The 24,315-nt window shown below is 38.6% G+C and overlaps 3 protein-coding genes across 6 annotated transcripts in view; 2 read left to right on the top strand and 1 right to left on the bottom strand.

Moving 5' to 3' along the window:
• LOC123507860 (spermidine synthase-like) overlaps nucleotides 1–6,820 on the top strand; it is a 30,839-nt gene extending 24,019 nt beyond the window's left edge. For both annotated transcript variants that reach the window (XM_045261113.1, XM_045261123.1), the window contains exons 5-8: nucleotides 796–988; nucleotides 2,373–2,455; nucleotides 2,676–2,822; nucleotides 3,323–6,820. In XM_045261113.1, the coding sequence (XP_045117048.1) occupies nucleotides 796–988; nucleotides 2,373–2,455; nucleotides 2,676–2,822; nucleotides 3,323–3,466 (567 nt within the window). In that variant the 3' untranslated portion in view covers nucleotides 3,467–6,820. The remainder of the gene's footprint in view (nucleotides 1–795; nucleotides 989–2,372; nucleotides 2,456–2,675; nucleotides 2,823–3,322) is intronic.
• An 804-nt stretch (nucleotides 6,821–7,624) lies between these two features.
• Nucleotides 7,625–15,577, bottom strand: LOC123507848 (aminoacyl tRNA synthase complex-interacting multifunctional protein 1-like). Its single transcript, XM_045261108.1, has 6 exons — nucleotides 14,992–15,577; nucleotides 12,877–13,011; nucleotides 11,705–11,833; nucleotides 10,563–10,742; nucleotides 8,729–8,899; nucleotides 7,625–8,055 (listed from the first exon to the last, which is right to left on the bottom strand). The coding sequence occupies exons 1-6, from the start codon at nucleotides 15,070–15,072 to the stop codon at nucleotides 7,822–7,824; spliced, it is 930 nt and encodes a 309-aa protein (XP_045117043.1). The 5' UTR covers nucleotides 15,073–15,577; the 3' UTR covers nucleotides 7,625–7,821.
• A 495-nt stretch (nucleotides 15,578–16,072) lies between these two features.
• LOC123507884 (CCAAT/enhancer-binding protein gamma-like) overlaps nucleotides 16,073–24,315 on the top strand; it is a 33,302-nt gene continuing 25,059 nt past the window's right edge. For 2 of the 3 annotated variants that reach the window (XM_045261178.1, XM_045261171.1), the window contains exon 1: nucleotides 16,877–17,027. The gene's annotated coding sequence lies outside the window, so the exon portion shown is untranslated. Of the gene's footprint in view, nucleotides 16,208–16,876; nucleotides 17,028–24,315 lie in introns of those variants that run through there. The other variant, XM_045261186.1, reaches the window with a different exon arrangement.

Here is a 24,315-nt window from a genome sequence, read left to right as displayed (position 1 = left end):
AGAGAGAAATGAGGAGGTAGATAAATGAAAGTAGATACAGAGAGAGTTAGAGGAAAGGCTTGATAGATAAATGAAAGTAGACATAAAGAGATTGAGAAGTAAAAGAAAGTAGATATTAAGAGAGAGAGAGAGAGAGAGAGAGAAATGAAAGTAGATATAAAGAGAGGGAAGAGGCTTAATAGATAAATACAAGTAGATATTAAGAGAGAAAGAAGAGATGATAGATAAATGAAAATAGATATAAAGGGAATAAGAAATAAATGAAAGCAGGTATTAAGAGAATGAGATTAATGAATAGAGAGAGAGAGAGAGAGACTTGATAGATAAATAGAAAATAGATCAAGAGAATGGGAAGTAAATAAAAATAGACAAAGACAGTGAGAAAAATAAATGTAAGTAAACAAAAGAGAATAAAAGGAGAGGCAGAATAAATAAGAAAAATAGAAAAAGAAAGAAAAGTAGACAAAGAAAGTGAGAAAAATAAAGAAAAGTAAATAGAAAAGAAAGTAAAAGAGGAGAAACATAACAGGCAGATAAAATTAGATATAAAAGAAGGAAAAGGCTTAAAATTTGATAGATAGAGAAAAATAAATATAAAATGAATGAGAAATAAATAAAAAGTAGACAAGGAAAATGAGAAAAATAAACAAAAGTAAATAGAAAAGAAAGTAAAAAAAAAAGGAGAAACATAACAAATAGATAAAATTAGATATGAAAAGAAAAAAAGAAAAAGAAAAAACTTAACACACACTTCCATTTCCCTCCCTGTCTCCCCTCCCCCCATTACACACCCAGGTAATAGAGGCCTGCAAGAAACACGTACCATCAATGGGGTGTGGCTTCTCCAACCCCAAGCTGACCCTCCACACCGGGGACGGCGCCAAGTTCCTGGAGGAGACGCAGGATAAGTTTGACGTCATTATCACCGATGCTTCAGACCCCGAGGTGGCTACTCAGGGCGAGGAGGGGGCTGAGGGGACTAAAGATGGTGAGTATTGTATTTTTCTATTGTTTTTGATAGTTTGTGTGTCTTTTATTAACATTGTGGGGCTGAAGGGGGCTAATGGTGAGTGTATCTTTGTTTTTTAATGGTTTGTGTGTCTTTTATCAACATTGTGGGGCTGAGGAAGCTAATGGTGAGTGTATCTTTGTTTTTTTTAATGGTTTGTGTGTCTTTTATCAACATTGTGGGGCTGAAGGGGGCTAATGGTGGATGTATCTATCTTTTTAATGGTTTGTGTGTCTTTTATCAACATTGTGAGGCTGAGGAAGCTAATGGTGAGTGTATCTTTGTTTTTTTTTAATGGTTTGTGTGTCTTTTATGAACATTGTGGGGCTGAAGGGGGCTAATGGTGGGTGTATCTATCCTTTTAATGGTTTGTGTGTCTTTTATCAACATTGTGGGGCTGAGGGGGCTAATGGTGGGTGTATCTATCTTTTTAATGGTTTGTGTGTCTTTTATCAACATTGTGGGGCTGAAAGGACTAAGCACCATATTCAGAAACACTTCCCTCTCTTACAAGAACTACTTTCAAAGACCGCAGAGACAATTAGCTGAGTTCTAAAGAGTATTTGTCCTGTTGATAATGCAGAAAACTTGTTAACATGTCACAGAATTACAGAAACACACTTAAAAACCTGTGTCACTTCAGCTAGACTCCTTTGTAAAGAGTATTTGTCCTGTTGATAATGCAGAAAACTTGTTAACATGTCACTAGAATTACAGAAACACACTTAAAACCTGTGTCACTTCAGCTAGACTCCTTTGTAAATAGTGAAGGTGCATTGTGGAAGTGTTTCAGAATGTGGCCCTAAAAGATGGTGTGTATAGAATCTTCCTATCTTGTTAATGGTTTGTTTATGGCAGCATTGGGGAGGGCTGAAGGGAATAATGGTTGGTATTGTATCTTTCTATCTTTTTTTTTTATGCAAGAGGGGAGCCGGCCAAGAGGAAAAAAAGATCCATTTGATTGCCAGCTCCCTTAAAGATCAATAGGGTTAGCCAAAAGTTCTGGGACATATATCTTGAAACCTCCCACTTAACCCCTTGAGCACTATAACACATTTCCATATCCATTCTGCTTACTATTTGGTGATTTGATACAGCTTCAGATACTCATGTAGGAATTGAAATAGTGAAGACCGGCCATTAATCTTCTGACCTCCATAGACCCTTCCTAATGTCAATAAATTGGTCTAATTGTGCCCAAATCTCTAGGTAAAAATGCATCCCAGTACTGAAAAGGTTAAGAAGAATCATGCCAGTTTCCAGATTCACTCCATTTTCATCCCAAATTAAGAAAAGTCATGCTAGTTTTGTGATTTACTGTATTTCCTTCCCTGCAGTGATGTGTGTGTGTGTCATTCCTCAGGTCCTGCTGTGTCTCTCTTCAATGAGGATTACTACGCCAAGATGAAGGGCAAGCTGGCCGAGGGAGGGGTCATGTGCTGCCAGGTAAAGGTGGTGGTGATGCAACCTCTTATACTTTCATTGACTCCTTCCTTAATTCTGCAGGCCATTAAATGATCTGACTTCCACTCAAATCATTACATATCCATTGAAACCACTACATACTTAACTAACTTGCATATCAACCACATTCTATACTCTTAACTTTCACTACCATACACTCTCCAATACTTTCATTCACTCCTTCCTTATCTCTCCTGGTCAGGGTGAGAATATGTGGCTTCACGCTGACCTCATACTGAAGCTCATGAATGGATGTCGTAAGATCTTCCCTGTGGTGGACTATGCATACACTTACACCCCTACTTACCCTGGGGGACAGATTGGCTTCATCCTCTGCAGTGTTGATCCGGTAAGTCACTCCCACCCCCTCAAATCTCGGGAAATTGAAAGGACTGTGTTTCTTTGTTGCTCGTAAAGTTGGTTGGTTTTGTGAGTGTTTTTCTCTTTTTGGTTGTGTATGAATAGTGGTTAGGTTTATTGGTTATGTTTGCCTTTTTTTTTGTCTCTCCAATCATTTTGTGTTTTTTTGTTTGCCTCTAATCTCTTCTTATTCTTCCTTCATCATCCTTTCATTATTTCCTTCCTATCTCTCTGTGTTTTCTTTATTTTTTTTTTGTCATATCTCATTATTAATCTCTTCTGTTTGATCTTTCCTTCCTTCCTTCCTTCTCTCTTTTCTCTCCCTTTCTCCTTTGTCTTCCTCTTTTCTTCCTTTCTATCTTCTCTTCTTTCTTTCTTCCTTCCTTATTTCTCCTTTCTCTCCCATCTCATTCCCTCCTGCCTTTTCTTCTGCCTTCCTTCTCTCCTTCCTTCCTCCTCCTTCTCTCTCTCTCTGTGTCACCCCAACAGGCTACCAACTTTAAGGAACCAGTGAGGGAGTGGGACCATAACAAGGCAAAGGAGATGGGCCTCAAGTACTACAATGCTGACATTCACCGGGCAGCCTTTGTCCTCCCTACCTTCATGAAGAACCACTTGTCACACACTGACTAGCAGGGAGTTTGTGTGTGAAGACTGACTAGCAGGGAGGGAGGGAGTGTGAAGACTGACTAGCAGGGAGTGTGTGAAGACTGACTAGCAGTGTGTGTGAAGACTGACTAGCAGGGAGTTTGTGTGTGAAAACTGACTAGCAGGGAGTGTGTGTGAAGACTGACTAGCAGGGAGTTTGTGTGTGAAGACTGACTAGCAGGGAGTTTGTGTGTGAAGACTGACTAGCAGAGTGTGTGTGTGAAGACTGACTAGCAGGGAGGGAGTGTGAAGATTGACTAGCAGGGAGTGTGTGAAGACTGACTAGCAGGGAGGGAGTGTGAAGATTGACTAGTAGGGAGTGTGTGTAAAGACTGACTAGCAGAGTGTGTGTGAAGACTGACTAGCAGGGAGGGAGTGTGAAGATTGACTAGCAGGGAGTGTGTGAAGACTGACTAGCAGGGAGGGAGTGTGTGAAGACTGACTAGCAGAGTGTGTGTGAAGACTGACTAACAGGAGTGTGTGAAGACTGACTAGCAGGGAGGGAGTGTGAAGATTGACTAGCAGTGTATGTGAAGACTGACTAGCAGGGAGGGAGTGTGTATGAAGACTGACTAGCAGAGTGTGTGTGAAGACTGACTAACAGGGAGTGTGTGAAGACTGACCAGCAGGGAGGGAGTGTAAGAAGACTGGCTAGAAGGGGAGTGTGTTGAAGTAGGTTGTGACAAGTTATGGTTTAGAGGCTTGGTAAAGGGAAGGGGGGGGTGTTAACAAGGTGCTTACATAAAACCTGCAGGAATTGGAAGGATATTAACTAGAGTAAATAAGCTAAGAAGAAATAGGAAAAGATTAAAGTTAGGATGAGGTGTAAGGTTTGAAAGAGTGTTAGAAATAGAAAAGTTTTGTTATGAAGAAGAAAATGTTTTGGATATAGTGTTCAGTAAGAGGTTTATGGAGGAAAAATATTTGAGATAAAAAGTTTAAATAGAAAATGTGTTGCAAGGTTAGTAAGGGAAAAGTTTTGAGAGTAAATGATGTTGTTAAGAATGATTAAAGGAAGATAATGTACTACCTCAAGTAAGATGATAGTGGAAATGTGTTAAACAGAGGCATTCATTACAGTCCGGCAAACCAAGCATTGCATTTGCTATGGATCCCAATTTGCCCAAGAAAGGAAGGGCGCTGCAAGTTCCAACTAATTTGACACAATCAGTCACTGCACACGCCGGTGCTGTGACAAGGTGTAGACCTCATGAATTTAGCTGCCTGAAATACCCTGAAGAGGCCCCCTGAGTAAAGTTGCCACACATGTCACAGGTCCTGAGGGCCTCATACAATTTTCTGCTTGAGGGCCATGGGGAGTCTTGGAGTGCCACTGATGTTTATAAAAAAAGATGGAGGTAGAAATTGCTAAGAGATAAAAAGCAAGATTGGAAGGATTGACTTTTATAACAAGTAAGAACTAAAGCTGTATAATGGTACAAGAGAGAGAGAGAGAGAGAGAGTTTGATTTAAATGCAGGAAAATAAGGTACGCATCTTGAAGTGAGATAACCTAGTATTTAATTGCAGCTTTTTATTGCCTTGCTTTCCTATGTTTATAAATTGCAGCTAGAAATATATAGATAAATAAATAAAATAAGAAAAATCTAAAAACAGAAAAGATAAATGAAAGAAAAGTAAAGAGATAAAAAAAAAGTTTGAGAGCAAGTATTTAATTTGAAGTGTTTGATTGTTTTGTGAATTTGAGAGTTTCATTTTGAACAGGTCATTATAAAGTGTTTGTGTGTTGGTGGAAGGACTGTACCTTTGAGACGTAGAGAGTGGTTTGTTGGCACCAATATAAGAACAGGTGTTGTGCGTGTTCTGTTGAGTTGTTATAATGCATATCACTTTATTTTACTTATTTATTTATGTATTTTTCTATTGATTACTGTTTTTATATATTTTTAAAAATTATGTGTCAAGTAATTGTGTTTTATGATGGGATAGCAAAATTTTTCCCAATAACCAATGAATGGATAACAATAACCTTGCTTGTTGTTTATTGCTTCAAAATGTATCAAAGAGTTATGTGTCAAGTAATTGTGTTTGTATGGTTGGTCACAGCTGGGTGGGATAACAAAAAAATGATCCCAATAGCCAATGGATGGATAACAGTAACCTTCCCTGTTATTTATTGCTTCAAAATGTATCACCTAAATCTAGTCTTTTCTTTCTTTTATTGACATTTTTTATTTTATTTTATTGACATTTTTATTTTCTTTTATTGACATTTTTATTTAATTTTATTGACATTATTTTCTTTTATTGACTTATTTTTTCTTTTACTGGCTTTTTTCTTTTAACATTTATATATATTTTTATCTTATTTGACTTATTTTTATTTCTTTTATTGACTTATTTGTATGGTTGGTGACAGCTGGGTGGAATAACAAAACATTGATCCCAGTAACCAATGGATGGATCTAGTCTTTTCTTTCTTTTATTGACTTAACTGAAAATAACATCTCTATTATTATTACTTATTTTTTTTATTGTTATATTTTAGTTTTCAATTGATTGCATTTTCAGTTTGTGTTTATTTTTGAGTATATTACTTTTATTTTATTTTATTTGTTTTTTTCCCCCTTTATTGCATTAACTAGAAAGAATGTCTCCAAACTTTCCAATTCCTCCTGAGTTATTATTAATGTTTCCAGTGTGTATAGATTTTAATTATGTTTGTTAAGTTTATGCAAGATGAGAACACTGTCATTATTTGTTTGGTGATGCCAGTAAGCCAGACTGTGACACCTTTGTTACTCATTACACACTGCCACCTCCGATTACTTGCCATCACCACTGACTATATAAGTGTGCTGGTTTATTGTAGGCTCGTTCATATTTGGCCTAACTTGTTGACTTTACGATTTTCCTTTTCTCCTTTAGTTTTATTTTGTTTTGTATTCATATTATTACTTATTTATTCAAGATTTTTGTTTTCATATTTCACGCCATCTTTACTTGCATTTGTGGTGCCATATTTTGTACGTGCCTCTCAATTTACAGTTTCTTCATCAACATGGTGAGTTATTCTTCATGATAGTGTTGTGTGTTTACTCTCCTTTGCTCCTATCTTGTATCCACTTTGCTCCATTTAACCAAAGTTTTGTTGAATAATTTAATATTTTTTTTTAGATATTCATCCAGTGTGACTTCATCACTATTATGCCAAATATTTTATCATAGTATTTGCATTTCTAAGTATATTATCATGTTTTTATTTGTGATACCAGATAATTTTATGTATGTGCATTACTTTCTTTATTCTGTTCTACATAATTTACTGTGTTGTGTCAGTATCCAGAACCACAAATTATATCAAGAAGGCTTTAATTCACATTTTGTTTTCTCTCCTAAAAATGTGTTGCACAGAGGGGTTAGGTTTAGGTTAAGTGCAATATTAAGGCTGGCAACAATGACTGGTGTTTCCGTATAAAGTATTGCATTTATATGTACATCTGTCTTTCTGTGACACTAGTCTGCCCAAAGTACTGCAAGTGTTCATGTCAGATAATACTTTGACCACATTTACAGGTGCGATATTTTTGGCTGGTGTGAGTGCAAAGACTTCCCTGTGAGGGTGAAGGCTGATGGAGTGACACAGTGACAGTGACTCAGTAACACAGTGCACCTGGTTAGAGAGAATGTGTGTTGTTAAGTAAGGGTAGAGTGAAGGTATTGGCAAGTCCCTCTGTGTCTTTATTCATGCAGTAAGTCAAACCATGTCTTGTCAGTGCTAGCTCCATTAAGGGCAATCTCAGCCTGGTGCTGCTGTCTGGATGGCTGAGTAACTGAGTGTGAGACATGGTGGTGTGTTGCAGTATTGAGTGGCAGAGTGGCTTTTCCCTGCCAAGTATGAGGTGTTGCAGTGTTGAGTGGCAGAGTGGCTCCTCCCTGTCAAGTGTGAGGTGTGATAGTGTGTTGCAGTGTTGAGTGGCAAAGTGGCTTCTCCCTGCCAAATGTGTGGTGTGGTGTTGATTGGCAGAGTGGCTCCTCCGTGCCAAGTGTGAGGTGTGGTGGTGTGTTGCAGTGCTGAGAGGTAGAGTGGCTCCTCCCTGCCAAGTGTGGTGGTGTTGTGTTGTGTTGTAGTGTTGCAGTGTTGAGTGGTTCCTCCCTGCCAGGCCATGGGAACACAAACAGGTTTCAAAATAAAGCAACATTTATTGCTTCACAAGTTCCCCTATAAAGATAGAAATAGCAAACAGCTAAATCATTCTGAACAAAGCCAAAATAACGTGCAAGTCAACTTCACCCATGAGATCTTGCAACGTGGCAAAGAAAACGGAGAAGCTGCTGTGACGGCGGGCGGAGGGTGGCGGGCGGAACTATTATCATCCGTTACTTGACCTGAACATTGGCGAGGGTCTGTGCCTTCACCACGCCCTTGCCCGGCACAGAAAACGGAATGCCCTTGTACACCGCCACCTTGTTAGTGTCTGTCTTGAGGTCTGGCGCACAGGTCTCAAATATTTTCTTCTTTGGGTTGAGTACCGAGTCAGGGCAGCGTTTGAAGCCCTCAAACTCCACTAGGTCACCAGGCTGGCTGCCCTCAGGAGGTGCCAGGATCTCCACCTGCGGAAAGGAAAGGGTTGTGTGTTGTTATTCATATCGCTGCCACTACGTCACCATCATTACTTTCCTCCATACCATCACCATTAACCTCTTCAGTACCATCACATGTTTTCATATTCTTTCTGTTTATTATTTGGTGATTTTGTACAGCTAAAGAAACTTATGTTGGGATTAAAATAGTGAAGACTGGCCATTAATCTTCTGACTTACATAAAACTTTCTTAATGTCAATAAAAATTGTCTAATCACAACCAAAACTCATAATCAAAATGCGTCCCAGTACTGAAGGGGTTAAGAGGTCACCAAGATATCCTCATCACCATTAACATCAACACCATCAACACTCCATACCACCACCCCGAATAGTCACCATGGTATCCTCATCACCATTAACATCCCTGGCCTGTTATTTACCATCTGATTAACAAGACACTATCATTATCACCACCACCACCACCACCACCATCACTATCACTTCAAATTCACCATCTAGGAAACAAAACTAGCTGAGTGTGTGTGTGTGTGTGTGTGTGTGTGTGTGTGTGTGTGTGTGTGTGTGTGTGTGTGTGTGTATTAATGGTAATAATAATAATAATATACATTTTAATAGAAGATATATACTAAAATTATGCATGGAGGTGGGGATGATGGGGAGGCATAAGTGTGTGTGTACCTTCTCTGGGGTGGAGGCGCACATGACCATAGCCTCTGAAGTGATACCGCGCATCTTGGCCGGCTTGAGGTTGCACAGTAGTACGGCCATTCTGTTCTGCATCTCCTCCACGGGAATGAACCTCACCAAGCCAGACACCACCGTCCTCTTCTTCTCCTCACCAACGTCCACCTGGGATGAGAAAGTGGAGGTTTACTCATTATTAGGTGAGGTGAGGTGGGGTTAAGTTGGGTTGGGTTGGGTTACACGAGGTTAGGTTAAACTGGATTAGGTAAGGTTGGGTTGGATTAGGTTAGGTTGAGTTTTGGGTTTGGTCCGGTGAGGTGAGGTTAAACTTACCATAAGCACAGGATGAAAAATATGAGGTTCGACCAACTAGTCTCCTTAAGTTGAATTGCATAAGGTGAAGTTAAGTTAAGCTGGGTTGGGTTGGGTTGAGGTGAGGTTAAGGTGGATTGGATTGAGTTAGGTTGGGTGAGGTAAGGTGGGGTTAGGTAGGATTGGGTTGGATTGGGCCAGGTAAGGTAAGGTTAGGTTTGGTTAAATTGAGTTGGGTGAGGTAGGGTGACGTTAAGTTAGATTAGGTTAGGTTGGGTTGGGTTGACTGAAGGTGGGTTGTGTGAGATGAGGTTAAGTTGGGTTGGATGAGATTAGGTTAGGCTGCATTGCATTTGGCTAGATTACATTACTTTAGGTTGGGTTTGGGTTAAGTTGCTTCAGGTTAGGTTAGGTTAGGTTGGTTCCTTTTCATCTTCCCTGGATAGGTCAGATTTGGGGTTGGGTTGTGTTACACTAGGTTAAGTTTATTTATTTATTTTAAAGTTTGGTCATTATTACTGTCTCTTGTTGCTTTAATAGTCTGAGCGATTAATTTATGGAAGTTGCTCATTATTACTCGTGCTCTTTCAAAAAACTAGAGTGATTTATTTAAGGGAGTTATTATTAGTCTGTCTCTGGTTCATTAAAAAAAGAAAATTATAGAAGTGTGCTCATTATTATTCTCGATCTTGTTCCTTTGAAAACAAGAGTGATCTATGGATGAAAGTTATTATTATTATTAGTCTGTCTGATTTCTTTAAAAATTTGAATGATATGATTAATGAAGTGTACCCATTATTAATCTGTGGGGTGTCTATGGAAGCTGCTAAGTTGCTCGAGTCATCATTACTCTTCCTTTAAAAACCAGTGATTTAATGAAGGAAGTTTTCTTATTTTTACTCTGTGGTGTCTATGGAAGTTCCTGATTGTTAATTACTCTGTTCCTTTAAAAAACAGTAGTGATTTAATGAAGGAAGCTCACCTATCATTACTAAGTGGTGTCTATTGATGGAGGCTGGTCATCATTACTCTGATTCCTTTAAAGATATGAGTGATTTCATTATTGGAGTTTACTCATTACTACTGTGTGTGGTGTCTATTTATGGAAGTTGTTCATTATTTAAAAACTTGAGTGCTTTAATTATAGAAGTTTACTTATTATTACACTGTGTTGTGTCTATGGAACTTGCTCATTATTACTCTACCTTTAAAAATGTGAGTGATTTAATTCCTGAAGTCACTCATTACTCTATGCATTGTCTATGGAAATTGCTCATCACTACTTTCCTTAAAAAACCAGAGTTCTTTAATTAAGGAGGTTTACTCATTGGCTGATGCTTTACCACTTTTTAGAGAGCCAGCACTCAAGTGGGCTTTTTTTTTTTTTTTCCCTTGGCTGGCTGGCTTCCCAAAAAAAAAAAAAAAAAAAAAAAAAAACAAGAGTTGCTGAAATACTGTATAAGAAAGGTTTTGCCACATATAGGGTTGACAGAGGGAAGGTGGGGGAGTGTCTGACCTGCTCCACATAGAGAGAGTCTGCGTCCGGGTGTTTCTCTGCCGTCACAATCCTTCCCACTCTGAAGTCCAAGCGAGAGACATCCACTGGTGCCTCCTCCTCCGCCTTCTTCTCTCCCTTCTTCTCCCCTCCCTCTGCTTTCTTCTTCTCCTTCTTCTCTGCCTTCTTGTTCACCTTTTCCTGCATTAATTGGGTTTAATATTATTTCTATTGATTTATTTTTTGTCTAGTCTGCCTCATATTCAATTATTTTTTTAGTAAGTTGTTTGATTTTGTTTTATTTTACTATTTTACTTATTTATTTTTTTATGTATCAATAGTCTGCCTCTCATATTCACATTGGAGTTTATTTCTTTCTTTCTTTTTTTTTTTTTTTTTTTTTTTTTACTTATCAGAGGCATTTTTAACTCCTTCAATATCATGAGGTGTTCTTCATATTTATTCTACTCACAATTTACTAATTTTCTAAAGCTTCAGAAATTTATGTGGGGGATTAAAATAGTGAAGACTCCGGCCATTAACCTTCTGCCCCCATAAACCTTTTCCAGTGTAAATAAAATAGTCTCATCACACCCAAAAACCTGCTCACTATTTGCTAGTTTTATACACCTACAGAAACCTATTTGTGGGATTTAAATAGTGAAGAATCATTAACCTTCCCATCTCAATAAACCCTTTCTAATGCAAATAGAATTGTCTAATTATTTGTGGGATTTAAATGTGAAGAATCTGGTCATTAATCTACCCACCTCAATAAATTCTTTCTAATGCAAATAGAATGATCTAATTATTTGTGGGATTTAAATGTGAAGAATCTGGTCATTAATCTACCCACCTCAATAAACCCTTTCTAATGCAAATAAAATTGTCTAATCATACCCAAAAAACTGGTTACTATCTGGTAATTTTATACAGCTACAGAAATTTATGTGGGAGATTAGAATAGTGAAGACTCATGAAAATTAATCTTCTACCCTTCTAACCCTTCTCAATCTAAATAAAATTGCTTAATCATACCAAAATAACTCCTGGTAAAAATGTGTCCCAGTACTGAAAGGGTTAAACATCTTCTTGTACCATAAACAAACTAAGTCCTCTAATTTCCTGTATAGTATTGTTGCTAATTTAGGTTATTTTAGCACCTTGTCTGCTTTCTGCTGTGGTGGTGCTGCTGTAGGGGCTGGCTGGGGTGCTGCTGGTGCTGGTGCTGGTGCCTGCTGAGTGGTGGTGACTCCAGGTCCTGTTGTTGTGGATTTGGTGAAGTCATAATGCTGGAATGAGTAGTAGTGATAGTGGTGACTCATTTATTGATAGTGGTGACTGATTTAGTAATAGTGGCAACTGATTTAGTGGTAGAGGCAATTGATTTAGTGGGAGAGGCAACTGATTTGGTGATAAAGACAACTGATTTAGTGGTAGAGACAACTGATTTAGTGGGAGAGGCAACTGATTTGGTGATAAAGACAACTGATTTAGTGGTAGAGACAACTGATTTAGTGGTAGAGACAACTGATTTAGTGGTGAAGACTGATTTAGTGGTAGAGGCAACAGACTTAGTGATAGAGACAATTGACTTTCCATCCATTATATAGAAATAGTAATGTATCAGTTCTGACATCTCAAAAAAAATTAAAGAATAATTATTGGTTTGTTGACTTTGCACCTTTTTCAGTGACAAATTGTCTGATGCTCTTGGTCTATGGAGGTACAACACACACACACACACACACACACACACACACACACACTCTAGATAATACAGACAGGATACTATGAGATTACTCCCCTCCACAACTAGATAAACAGACAGAGACAGACAGACAGACAGACACACACACACACACACACACACACTATGGATCTACCAACCCTGGAACAAAGAAGGGAGAGAGGTGATCTGATACAAATTTATAAATTGATCAACGAAATGGATCAAGTGGATAATGAGAAACTGATCCTGAGAGAAGAATATGACATTCAAAGCACAAGATTGCTGAGAAAAGGAAGAAGTCTGAGAGATTGTTAAAAAATATAGTTTCCCGCAAAGATGTATTGAGACGTGGAACAGTTTAAATGAAGAAGTAGTGTCTGCAACGAGTGTGCATACTTTTAAAGTAAGATTGGATAAGTGTAGATATGGAGACGGGTCCACACGAGCATAAAGCCCAGGCCCTGTAAAACTACAACTAGGTAAATACACACACACCCACACACACACACATGCACACAAAACCACACACACACACACACACACACATGCACACACACACACACACACACACACACACACACACACACACACACACACACACACCTGCTGTATTCCCTGAGTCTTCTCCAGCGCCACCAGTGAGTCCTTAAGTCGGTCCACTTCAAGACGCAGCTCCTGGTTTTCCCTCCTCAGCTGGTCCTTCTGCGAGTCTACTGCTGCCGCCTGCAGCTGCCTGATCTGCAAACAAACACTTCTAAGGGTGCTGGAGTCACTGCAGGCTGTCTGGGTATGGCTGTGCTTTTAAAGGCTGGTGATCAAGATTTTCAGTGATTTGTAATGCATCTTTGTGACTTCAATGAGGGTTTTCATGGTAAGGTTGAAAAAATGGGAGTGTTTTCATAAATTTTCAGGGCAATAGTGAAATAGCATGAGTATTTATTAGTTTTTGTGGATGCATAGACTGCTATATTTATGGAGGTACTGGTACATTTAGTAGTCTACTGTATGGAGAGAGAGAGAGAGAGAGAGAGAGAGAGAGAGAGAGAGAGAGAGAGAGAGATGGTATTTTTATGAATTGTTATAATATTGAAAAGTGAATATTTTTATTTTGGGGTTATACTGAAATAATGTGAGTATTTTCATTAGTTTTTGGGGTAATATTGAAATAACATTAGCATTTTCATCATTTTTATAATACTGTAATAATTTCCGCATTTTACATATTTTTTGGTGATATTGAAATAACAAGCGTTTTAAAAAATGAGTTGAATAATACTGAAATAATGCAAACAATTACATCTCAGGATCTGATTAGGTTTGGTTAATTTGGGTTTTTAATCTTCCTGCTAATCCTTCTGTGTTGCTTGTGAATAAAACAATAAATAAATAATAAAAAACAAAATGATAAGTAATGTTTGGAAGTTGTCAAGCTAATGTCTGCTCCATAAAATCTCAATTCTTTGTATTATAAGGCTTTCTATGTACAAGTCCATGCATTTAGTACACCTGTTGTCATGTCAAGCACTGCTATTGTATCTTTTAATGTAGTTTATTTTCAGCATTTCATTTTATTCTATTTTTATATAACATTTGTTCATTCACTTATTATTCTATTTACTTATTCATTCATTTATTTATTTATTGTGTGTGAAGTGATATATAATGATTACTTAAATATTAGTGTTAATCTATTTAGTAGACATAATTTAAGTGATATTTCCAAAACTGCAGCACATTTTACAACTGTCAGAGAGAGAGAGAGAGAGAGAGAGAGAATCACTAACAGCACGTATGTATAGAATATTAAACATAACAGCTAGTTCATCAACATTTCTTACAGTCAAAGTACAGGAAGAAAAATTAAACACCATACATCCAATAATAATAATAATAATAATAATAATAATAATAATAATAATAATAAAACTATTATACTTTATTTGCTCTCTCAAACCAGCATCAGTATTCAGAAACACTCTAGTTCCTAACCAAGACAATTTACCAAGGCTACGGGGATGATTAGCAGGGTTTTCAAGAGTGTTTCTCCATTTAATAATGTATAAAATCTTGTCACTGTCTCTAAAACCATAAAAAAAAACTTTAAAAAACATGTCAATTTAAATAAAGCCTTTTGAAATAGCGAAGGTGAAGTACAGAGGTGTTTGACAATATCAGCAATGAGGACTAAAAAAAATATACTTTGTTCACTCATAAAAAGAGAAACGGTAAATTTGCAGTGTCAACCAATATAGCCTATCTTATATTTCTTTTTCCCTATGTCTAACAAGCTTGGGGACCTCCTGGGAAACCTAATCTAACCTTATTATTCATTTCCGATAGGGTAAAATGTGGTTAGAAATGCTGGTAGCAGTGTGATCTAGACCGCGAGACTGTACAGTGACGTGTGGTGTATTGCTGGAAACTGCAATAATACTAAAAAACCTATTATACTTTATTCACGATCTTAAAAAACCCATTATACTTGAACAAATCTAAAAAAAAAAAAACATACTTTATTCACTATTTTAAAAACCTATTCTACTGTATTCACTCTATCTTAAAAAAAAAAACTATTACACTTTATTCACTATCTTAAAAAAACCCTATTATACTTTATTCACTCTATCTCAAACCAGCGTGACTAAAATAAGGTGAAGGTGACGGCGCGGCGCTCACCTGCCTCACGCTTCACACTCCACGCTCAATCACCACACTTACCTGCTGGCTGAGGAGGTCTATCATCTGCTCAGCCTGCACCGCCTTCTGCTCCAGCCTGCTTAGGAGTTCCTGCGAGGCCATGGTGGGACAGATAAGCCTGAGTAATGTTTTGGCGGCCACAGTGAGAGAGAACAGCTGGCACCCCTTGTCTCCCCGTCCCCTCGCCCGACCTTCTCTCCGTCACCTCATTGCCTATCTTGTTAAATAAGTGATTTTCTGCCTTTTCTTGATTTTGTTGAATGGGTTATGTGTGTTTTGTTTAGTATTTATGTTTGGTTATTGTGTGTTTGGTGGTTTATTGCGTGCAGTGTTGTGTTGGTGTCTTATTAATGGTGCGATGTGCTTCTACTCAGTGTAAGTGATGTGTAGGTTTTTTAGTGGTTTTTATTGTAGCAAGCTTTATGTTTCGTTCATTGTTCTCATTTCTATGTAGTATCTTGGGTTATTTATCGTGTGCAGTGTATCTTTGGAGTTTAATGGGTGGTTTTCTAAATGTGGGGTGCTTTAGAGAGTGTGCCCGGTGATCAACAAACGATGATGCTCGGCTGACATTCCGCCTTTCTTACGGAATCGTATTTCTAGACATCTAGATAAATATCAGCCATTTAAGTTATTATAATTACTTTTTCCACTGTTTCCTTTGGTACTGATGAAAAAGAAGACATAAAGACAGTAGTAGTTGCTGTAATTTGGGTGTTAATCCTTTTATCGGTTTGAGTTAATAGAAAAGAGAGATATTAAGACTGGGAATTTTTTTTGTTCACTAATGTTTATAAATTAAATACCAATGTTTCGCCACTCTCAGCACGTCCCAAATGTTTTCTTCTCATTACGAAACACCAGCAGGGAAACACACAACATATATGCAGTGAGTGTGAGTAGTGTTGGCTGTGTTGCACCAGTATTGTGCAATGCTAGTGTGGTGCAGCCAACCCTGCTGGAGCCAAGGCTGAATATGCTTATATATTGTTTGACACTGCAGACTTAATGAATATACAGAATAGGGATTGTCCTTTCTTCATGGACCAGCGGGTAGGCGAGTTACTGAATGGGCGTACTGTAATGTTGCCGAGTGTTATGCAATACTGCCGGGGATATTGACATGTAGTGGGTGGAGCGAATCTAGTGTAGTAAAGGAAGGGCGAGTGTTGAGGTGTTAAGACTGCGCTGAGATATTAGGTGTCCACTAACACTACAAACCAACATTAAGGATAAGGTATTTCGATATTACTTATATAGACCTCTTGGTCGTTATACACATATTCAGTTGTATAAAAAACATTTGATAACTCCACCACAAAACGTGAAGTATGGATGTATCTTACAAGGTATTTTCTTTTGTATATATCACTTCAAGTCTTTCGTGAGGTTCAAGTATACATGACATTTGTCCAGGAAATGATTTATGCGTTGTTTACAGTTGCAAAGAAATTTCAAGATCTGGCACACAGTTTGTTACAGTACATCCCATATCCCAAAGTTTGCCTCTTATCACCTTATCTCATCGCTCTTAACAACGCTGCAAACACACACTGAAACCTAGACACAGGTGAGAAACAACGCTACATAAATTCCCCCATAGTCTAGTATCACGCAATAAATACAACACACACGAAAACCATCAGAACCTCGTGGAATCTGGCATCTGATATTTCGTCATGTGCGCAGGGCTGCCAACCACTCCCAGACCACGGGGAGGAAAGCTCACTGACAGTAGCCAAATCTTATAAAATACCCATCGTAGGCTTAATAAAAAGGGTGTAGATGATAGGAATGAGCCAATATTGAGTGGGGGATGCTTAGGTAATGGGATAATGGGGTGGCACATGACAAAGCGGTGTGTTGCGGGGAGTGAGGGCTGGTGGGGTGACTGGGGTCTTCATCGCCTCACTCGACACTCGCGTCAGTTTTAACTATGGCGACGAGAGAGTAGGAAGACAGTCGACGCCGCGCCAGGATTCCCACACACACCCCGTATCTCTTTGATTTTTCTCGTGGGGGAAATAGCTAGCGACGCAGATGAAGTAAACAATAACGTGAGTATGTGTGTGTGTGTGTGGTGGAGGGTGTTGTGTGCGTGGTAGGAGGGATTGAAAGGTACACCCGCCTCTGTGACAGTTTGCAGAGTGATGACGCAATGCTGGTGCGGTGTTTCAACATGCCTCGTGCTGGGTTTGTCTGGTGTTGCCCTGCCTTACATCACCCATTAGTAACCCTCTTGTCCTTAGGTTTAATGATCTAATGGGTATATTCGTTATGTTAACCTTGTTTCCTATTGGTTAGCTCTCCAGACTTGTGTAAGGCATTTTTCAGCTACGCTCCATATTTATCGCATTTTTAAGCCTTGCCCATGCGGTTTAATAGTTTTAGGTTAGGTTAGGGTATTAAGTCATGGGAGGTGAGGATATGCCAGGTTATGTTTGGTTAGGTTAGGTCAGCAAGGAGACAGCAGGCCAAGATTTCATTTCACTTTCATTCCTCCCTGACCTGTCATCACCACGCAGGCACAAACACCTGGCCCTACTGTCAAGCAAAGGATAAACAAACATTATGAAACTAAATCAAAACATGCTCCTTTCACTTACCTTCGTTCATCACACAGATTATCTTCACTTATTACTTGAGGTCAGGTCATGTTAGGTTATTTAAGTTTATTCGGGTTTTCGTATTTTTCTATCTCCATAACTGTGTTTTTGTTGTTAAGGTTAGTATAGGATTAACCTCTTCAGTATTGAGATGCATTTTTACCACGAGTTTTTTTTAGGTATGATTAGACAATATTATTTACATTAGGAAGGGTCTATGGAGGTCAGGAGATTAATGGCCAGTCTTCACTATTTTAATCCCCACATAAGTTTGTGAAGCTGTATCAAATCACCAATTAGTAACCAGAATGAATATGAAAACGCGTCATGGTTCTGAAGGTTTTCTTATCTGTTCTTCAAGTTTTGCGTTTCATTTTATTTATTATTCTAAGTCAAGATAAGGTTCCGAAACAGTTGAAAATGAGAATAAATTATGTTTCTTTCGATATTCTTGAAAAATAAAAAGGATTCTCTCTCTCTCTCTCTCTCTCTCTCTCTCTCTCTCTCTCTCTCTCTCTCTCTCTCTCTCTCTCTCATCCTTGGCTGTGTGTAGAGTGAGTGAGTCATTTCGTGTGCCAGTGTAAAAATATTCATTGCGGAAATCCTATGTTGATATTAGTGCCTTGTTTCACTTCCCTTCAGAATCGTGGCAAAAAATATTAATAACAGTGAAGATAAGTAAATAAGTAACTGTCGATAATGTTCTACTTTTTACTATTCTTTTTTTCGTTTGTTATTGCAGTGTTTGTTGCCTCAGAACACACTTTTATTAGTTTATTTATATATTTATTCATTGACGTATTTATTTTTGTGGGGTTCAGTTTTTGCAGTCTTATCTCATTACGCACTTTTTATTATCTTTATTTATTTATTCATTTTACTATTTATTCATTTTGTTGGTTATTGCAGTATTTTTTTTTTCATATCAATGCACACTTTTTACTAATTTGTTGATTGATTTATTTATCCACCCAACTGTTTATGTATTATTTATTTACCTTTTTCTCAATTATAAAGGTGAATGTCTATCTTGATATACACTTACCATAAAAATACAAATAGGTAGTTATAACATTAATTTGAGATCAGTATACTAACCTTAATCATGCTGTTAGGTTGGGTTAGTTAGGGTTGGGTTAGTTGTGGTTAGGTTAGGATAAAGTGAGTTAGGTTAGGTTAGGTTAGGATGAAAATAGAATTAGGTTTTCTTATATAGGGTTGGATAGGCTAGGTTAGGCTGAGAATTAAATTAGGTTAGGTTATCATAAATTGGGTTGCTTTGGGTTAGGATAGGTTAGGTTGAGCAAGGCTGAGAATAGAATTAGGTTACATTAGCTTAATTTGGGTTGGGTTTGAGTTAGGTTGACTTAGGTTTGAATAGGGATTAGGTTAGGTTAGGTTAGGCTGAGGATAGAATTGGGTTAACTTAAATTGGGTTAGATTTGAGTTAGATTAGGTTAGGTTTGAATGGGATTAGGTTACCTTGAATTGGGTTGGGTTTGGAGGGTCTGGCTTTATAATTCTGGTACACTGAACTCCCTGCCTGCTTCTGTGTTTTCATCTTCCAGTAACGTCATGTCTGTCAAGACTAAGAATTCAACACTTATCCTCAATTTTTTTCATGAATATTCCTTTTTTTTTTGGGGCATTATCTCTGGGTCTTTTTTTTTTTTTTTATAATTTATATATATTTTATTTATTTTCCTTCTGTTTTCCTTTTGGCTACATCCTGCATAAAAAGGAAAAACAGCTATGTAGATTTCAAAATGAGTATGTGGGCCTCCTCCTCCTCCTCCTCCTCCTCCTCCTCCTCCTCCTCCTCCTCCTCCTCCTCCTCCTCCTCCTCCTCCTTTGTTGCCTGTCCACACACACACACACACAAAAAAAAAAAAAAAAACAGATTTCAAGATTATGACAGTATTTTAGCTCTCAATATACCCACAAAAGAGAAAATAAATATTGCAATAGAGTTTGTAGTATCACTTTTATTAATCTCAGCTCTTTATTTATTGATTCATTTATTTATTTTTTCTGGCGCCATTTACTACCACTATATAGTCTTTATGAGTGGTGGTGTTGCTGTGTTCTCGTGTGTGTTTTGGTTGTCATCGTATCCAATGCCCCTCATTACTTTTGATCTCATTATTGTTATTTTTTCCTTCAAGGTTGTCGTAACATGATTGATTGAAGTGGCACTGACGGGCGATTTGACGGTCACGGGCCAGGAGAGAGAGAGAGAGAGAGAGAGAGAGAGAGAGAGAGAGACCGACCCTATAACCCCGTGTGTTTATTTTGGTGTTTGTCACAGCCAAGGCCCATCACACACACACACACACACACACACACACACACACACACACACACACACACACACACACACACACACACACGTCACCTAACCTAGAAAAGTAGTTTCTCTCTCTCTCTCTCTCTCTCTCTCTCTCTCTCTCTCTCTCTCTCTCTCTCTCTCTCTCTCTCTCTCTCTCTCTCTGTAAAGGACAAATGACTTACACGAATCAAGGCAACAACAGGAAGTGATTAAAAAATAATAATAGTTTTCATCATGACAAACTAGTTATTAATTATATATTTTTTTATTATTATTATTACGTAAATTGTGTATTTTTTTTTCAAGACATTTCACTGCTGCTGCTACTACTACTGCTACTACTACTACTACTACTACTACTACTACTACTACTACTACTACTACTACTACTACTATATAGGTACTACTACTACTACTACTACTACTATATAGGTACTCCTCCTCCTCCTCCTCCTCCTCCTCCTCCTCCTCCTCCTCCTCCTCCTCCTCCTCCTCCTCCTCCTCCTCCTACTACTACTACTACTACTACTATTACCACCACCACCACCACCACCACTACTACCGTTGCTGCTGAAGTTATGAAAGAGTTTGGCTTCAGAATGTTATTTTTCCTTCCTACGTGACTGTTCTCAGGTTTTGGAAGGAGGAGGAGGAGGAAAAAGAAGAAGAAGAGGAAAGAACGAAAAGAATAGGAATTACATAACAGCATTCTTTTGTTGTTTAGTTGTTTGTCTAGTTTTTGTAGAAAAATGGAAGTGGTAGGTAAGTCTCTCTCTCTCTCTCTCTCTCTCTCTCTCTCTCTCTCTCTCTCTCTCTCTCTCTCTCTCTCTCTTATCGGTCATATTTAGCTTTTCTGTTATGCGAGTGATGTGGATTAGATTAAAATTGTCATTGCTTTTGTTTTTTTGTTTCAGTAGTGTTGGTGGTAGTAGTAGTAGTAGTAGTAGTAGTAGTAGTAGTAGTAATGATGGTGGTAGTTGTTGTTATTGTTGTTGTGGTGGTGGTGGTGGTTTTAGTGGTAGTTGTAGTAGTAGTAGTAAATGAAGATGTCTGAATGAATTAACAGAAAAATATAGGTATGTTGTAATTGAAATAATATACGTAATTATGCTTAGAATATCGTCATTATTCCTCCTCCTCCATCCTCCTCCTCCTCCTCTTCTTGTTCTTGTTCTTGTTCTTGTTCTTCTTCGTCAATATCATCATCATCTTTTAGTATTTTTTTCTATTCTTCACGAGTGCTTTGAAGTAAATCGCAGCCACTCCAGATTAAAACACTAATAAACACGGTGCAGCTTACTATGAATATCTCAGTTCAGTACAGATTCACTTTTCTTATTACGGCAAACTTGAATATATACCACGAATAGTGAGTGCTACGTGAACTGAATGTGCAGAGAGAGAGAGAGAGAGAGAGAGACACACACACACACACACACACACACACACACACACGGAGGCTCGACGCAGGGCTGCCAACCGCACGTACTACACACAAGCTACTACTCATGACAAATGTATTTCAGTAACATGAACTCTGAACTTCACCACACCACGTACCTCCACTCCTGTTTATCAGAAGTACACTTTTTAAACACTTCAAAACACTACAAACATTACTTATAAATTCCGTAGTGCACTCTCTCTCTCTCTCTCTCTCTCTCTCTCTCTCTCTCTCTCTCTCGGATTGTTGCTGGGGAAGTGAGTAGGAAGAGGAGGAGGAGGAGAGGGTGGCTAGTGTTTTGAGGGCTAGAGGAGGAGGAGGAGGAGGTAAAGAGGGGTAAGTCACGTGTATAGTGGGGGGGTAGGGTGTGGGAGTCGCGTGTGAGGGTCGAGGCTAAAGAGGAGGAGGAGAGAGGGAGGGTTCATGTGTGTGTGTGTATGTGTGTTTTGTTGGGTCATTGTGTTCATTTCCCGTTCGATAAGATTCTGTGTGTGTGTGTGTGTGTGTTTGTGTTTGTGTGTGTGTGTGTTGCGTATTCTTCTCACGCGACCTTGAAAATTGCGTCTGCCTTTTCCATCTCTCTCTCTCTCTCTCTCTCTCTCTCTCTCTCTCTCTCTCTCTCTCTCTCTCTCTGCAGTATGACCTTGCAGATGTAGCTAATGATGTTGGTCACGTGCATAGCCCTAATAGCACCAGTAGTAGTAGTAAAAGTAGTTGCAGTAGTAGTAGTAGTAGTTGTGGTGGTGGTGGTAGTAGAAGTATTATTATTATTATTAGTAGTAAAAGTAGTAGTAGTAGCAGTAGTTGTTGTTGTTGTGGTGGTTGTGGTGGTGGTGGTAGTAGTAGTAGTAGTAGTAGTAGTAGTAGTAGTAGTAGTGGTGGTGGCGGTAGTAGTAGTAGTAGTAGTAGTAGTAGTAGTAGTGACAGGAAAAATTTTAATGGGAGAAATAGTTTTAATCAGAAATAATCAAAACTTTCTTTTCTTATTCATTCAATCCTCTCATATTTAAGCTTCCTCACCAGTTGTTACCCTTTCATCACTACGTCACTAAATAACTTCCCTTCTTACTAATCTTAAACCTATTCTTAGATAACCGTTAACCCTTTTCTTATCTCAACCCTTTTATCACAACTCTAACAACCTCGCATTCTTTTCTTCTATTTACAACTACTACCACTTCCTTCCTTCTTTTCTTTCTTTCTTTCGTCATTACTTCCCTATCCTTTAGTATTCATTTCGTGCCCCAATGAGTCAGGGGTGCCAACCGATGCGCTTTTGTCCACCTTATTCATTTGTATTCTAGGTAAGCTACGGTCTTTTCAGTGCCTTTGTGTGTGTGTGTGTGTGTGTGTGTGTGTGTGTGTGTGTGTGTTATTTTTTGTGGTTAGTTTTATATTTGCTTTGCGTGTGGGTGTAGTAGTGGTTTGGGTATGTTTAATTTGGTTGTTTGTTTATTTTGGTTGGTTTTGTGATTGTCTCTGTTTGTTCTTGCAGTTTTATAGTTTTCGTATTTTTTTTATTTGTTTATTTATTATTTTTTTCTGTTCTCATTTTCCCCTCGTCTGCAATTTTATCATTTTTCGTTCTTATTCTAATTTTCGTTTGTTCTATTGCCTCATTATTATTATTATTATTATTATTATTATTATGTATTTTTTATGTTTCCTTTATATAATTGCAGTCTGTATTTCTTTTAATTACATCAATTTTTATTATTTGTTATTTTTGTTTTGTGTTATTAACTGCATTGTGACTCTCTCTCTCTCTCTCTCTCTCTCTCTCTCTCTCTCTCTCTCTCTCTCTCTCTCTCTCTCTCTCTCTCTCCCTTCCTTTCATTGCTTATCTTAACTCATCTCTCACTTCCATATCCTTTCTCCCTCTGATTTTTCTTCCTCTCTCCTTTTTCACTGTCCATCTATCTGTCTATCTGTCTTTCTAACCATCTGTCTACCCGTCTGTCTGTATCTGTCCTTCTATCTGTCTGTCTGTGTGTCTGTCTCAGTATACGTAACAGATGTCCTTCAGAAGAGCTGCTAAGTTCACTCCCTCCTAATGAACGATTGTGATTGGCCAGCTGGATGTAAACAAGGAGGAGGAGGAGGAGGAGGAGGCTATGCAAGGAGTAAAGGATCCGCCCTTGGGGATTCCTAGGGGGTGGGGAGATGGGGTAAGGGGGTGTAAAGGTTGTAGTGTGGGGGACGTGGGTGGGGGGTGACAGAACGGGTCCTTCAAGGTCAGATGAAGGACTTGTAGCAGGAACTCTGGTGGTGGTGGTGGTGGTGGTAGTTAGGTACTGGTGATGTGAGAGAGAGAGAGAGAGAGAGAGAGAGAGAGAGAGAGAGAGAGAGAGGCTTACGTATTAGAGAAAGAACAATAAAGAAAGGAAAGAAAAGAGTAAAGAGAGAGAGAGAGAGAGAGAGAGAGAAGGAATGGCGATGAGAGACAGAAGACAATAGCAACAGTGGAATGATGGCGCCACACACACACACACACACACACAGAGGACTACTTTTTGTCATAGTTATACATTGTTACTTGTTGTTCCTCTTCATAATAATAATGATAACAAGAACAGGAGGAGGAGGAGGAGGAGGAGGAGGAGGAGGAACAGTGAAATCTTGAGCAGCGAGAGAGAGAGAGGGGGGGAGGGAAATCTTGAAGGTTATAGAGTAAGAAGAGGGGGAGAGGGAGGTATTTGAGGAGGAGGGGGGTTATAAGTAGGGAGAGATAAAAGAGGAGAGAGGATGAGAGGGATAATAATAGGGAAGGGTGAGGGGATTCTCTCTCTCTCTCTCTCTCTCTCTCTCTCTCTCTCTCTCTCTCTCTCACTGGCGCCGTGAATGCGTCATACACACCTGTGGTCCCGCCAGATACACACACACACACACACACACACACACACACACACACACACACACACACACACACACACACACACACACCTGTACTCTAAATGAAATATATG

The sequence above is a fragment of the Portunus trituberculatus genome, chromosome 3 (assembly GCF_017591435.1).
Source record: "Portunus trituberculatus isolate SZX2019 chromosome 3, ASM1759143v1, whole genome shotgun sequence".
NCBI classification, from domain to species: Eukaryota; Metazoa; Arthropoda; class Malacostraca; order Decapoda; family Portunidae; genus Portunus; species Portunus trituberculatus.
This window is presented reverse-complemented; position numbering and strand designations above follow the sequence as displayed.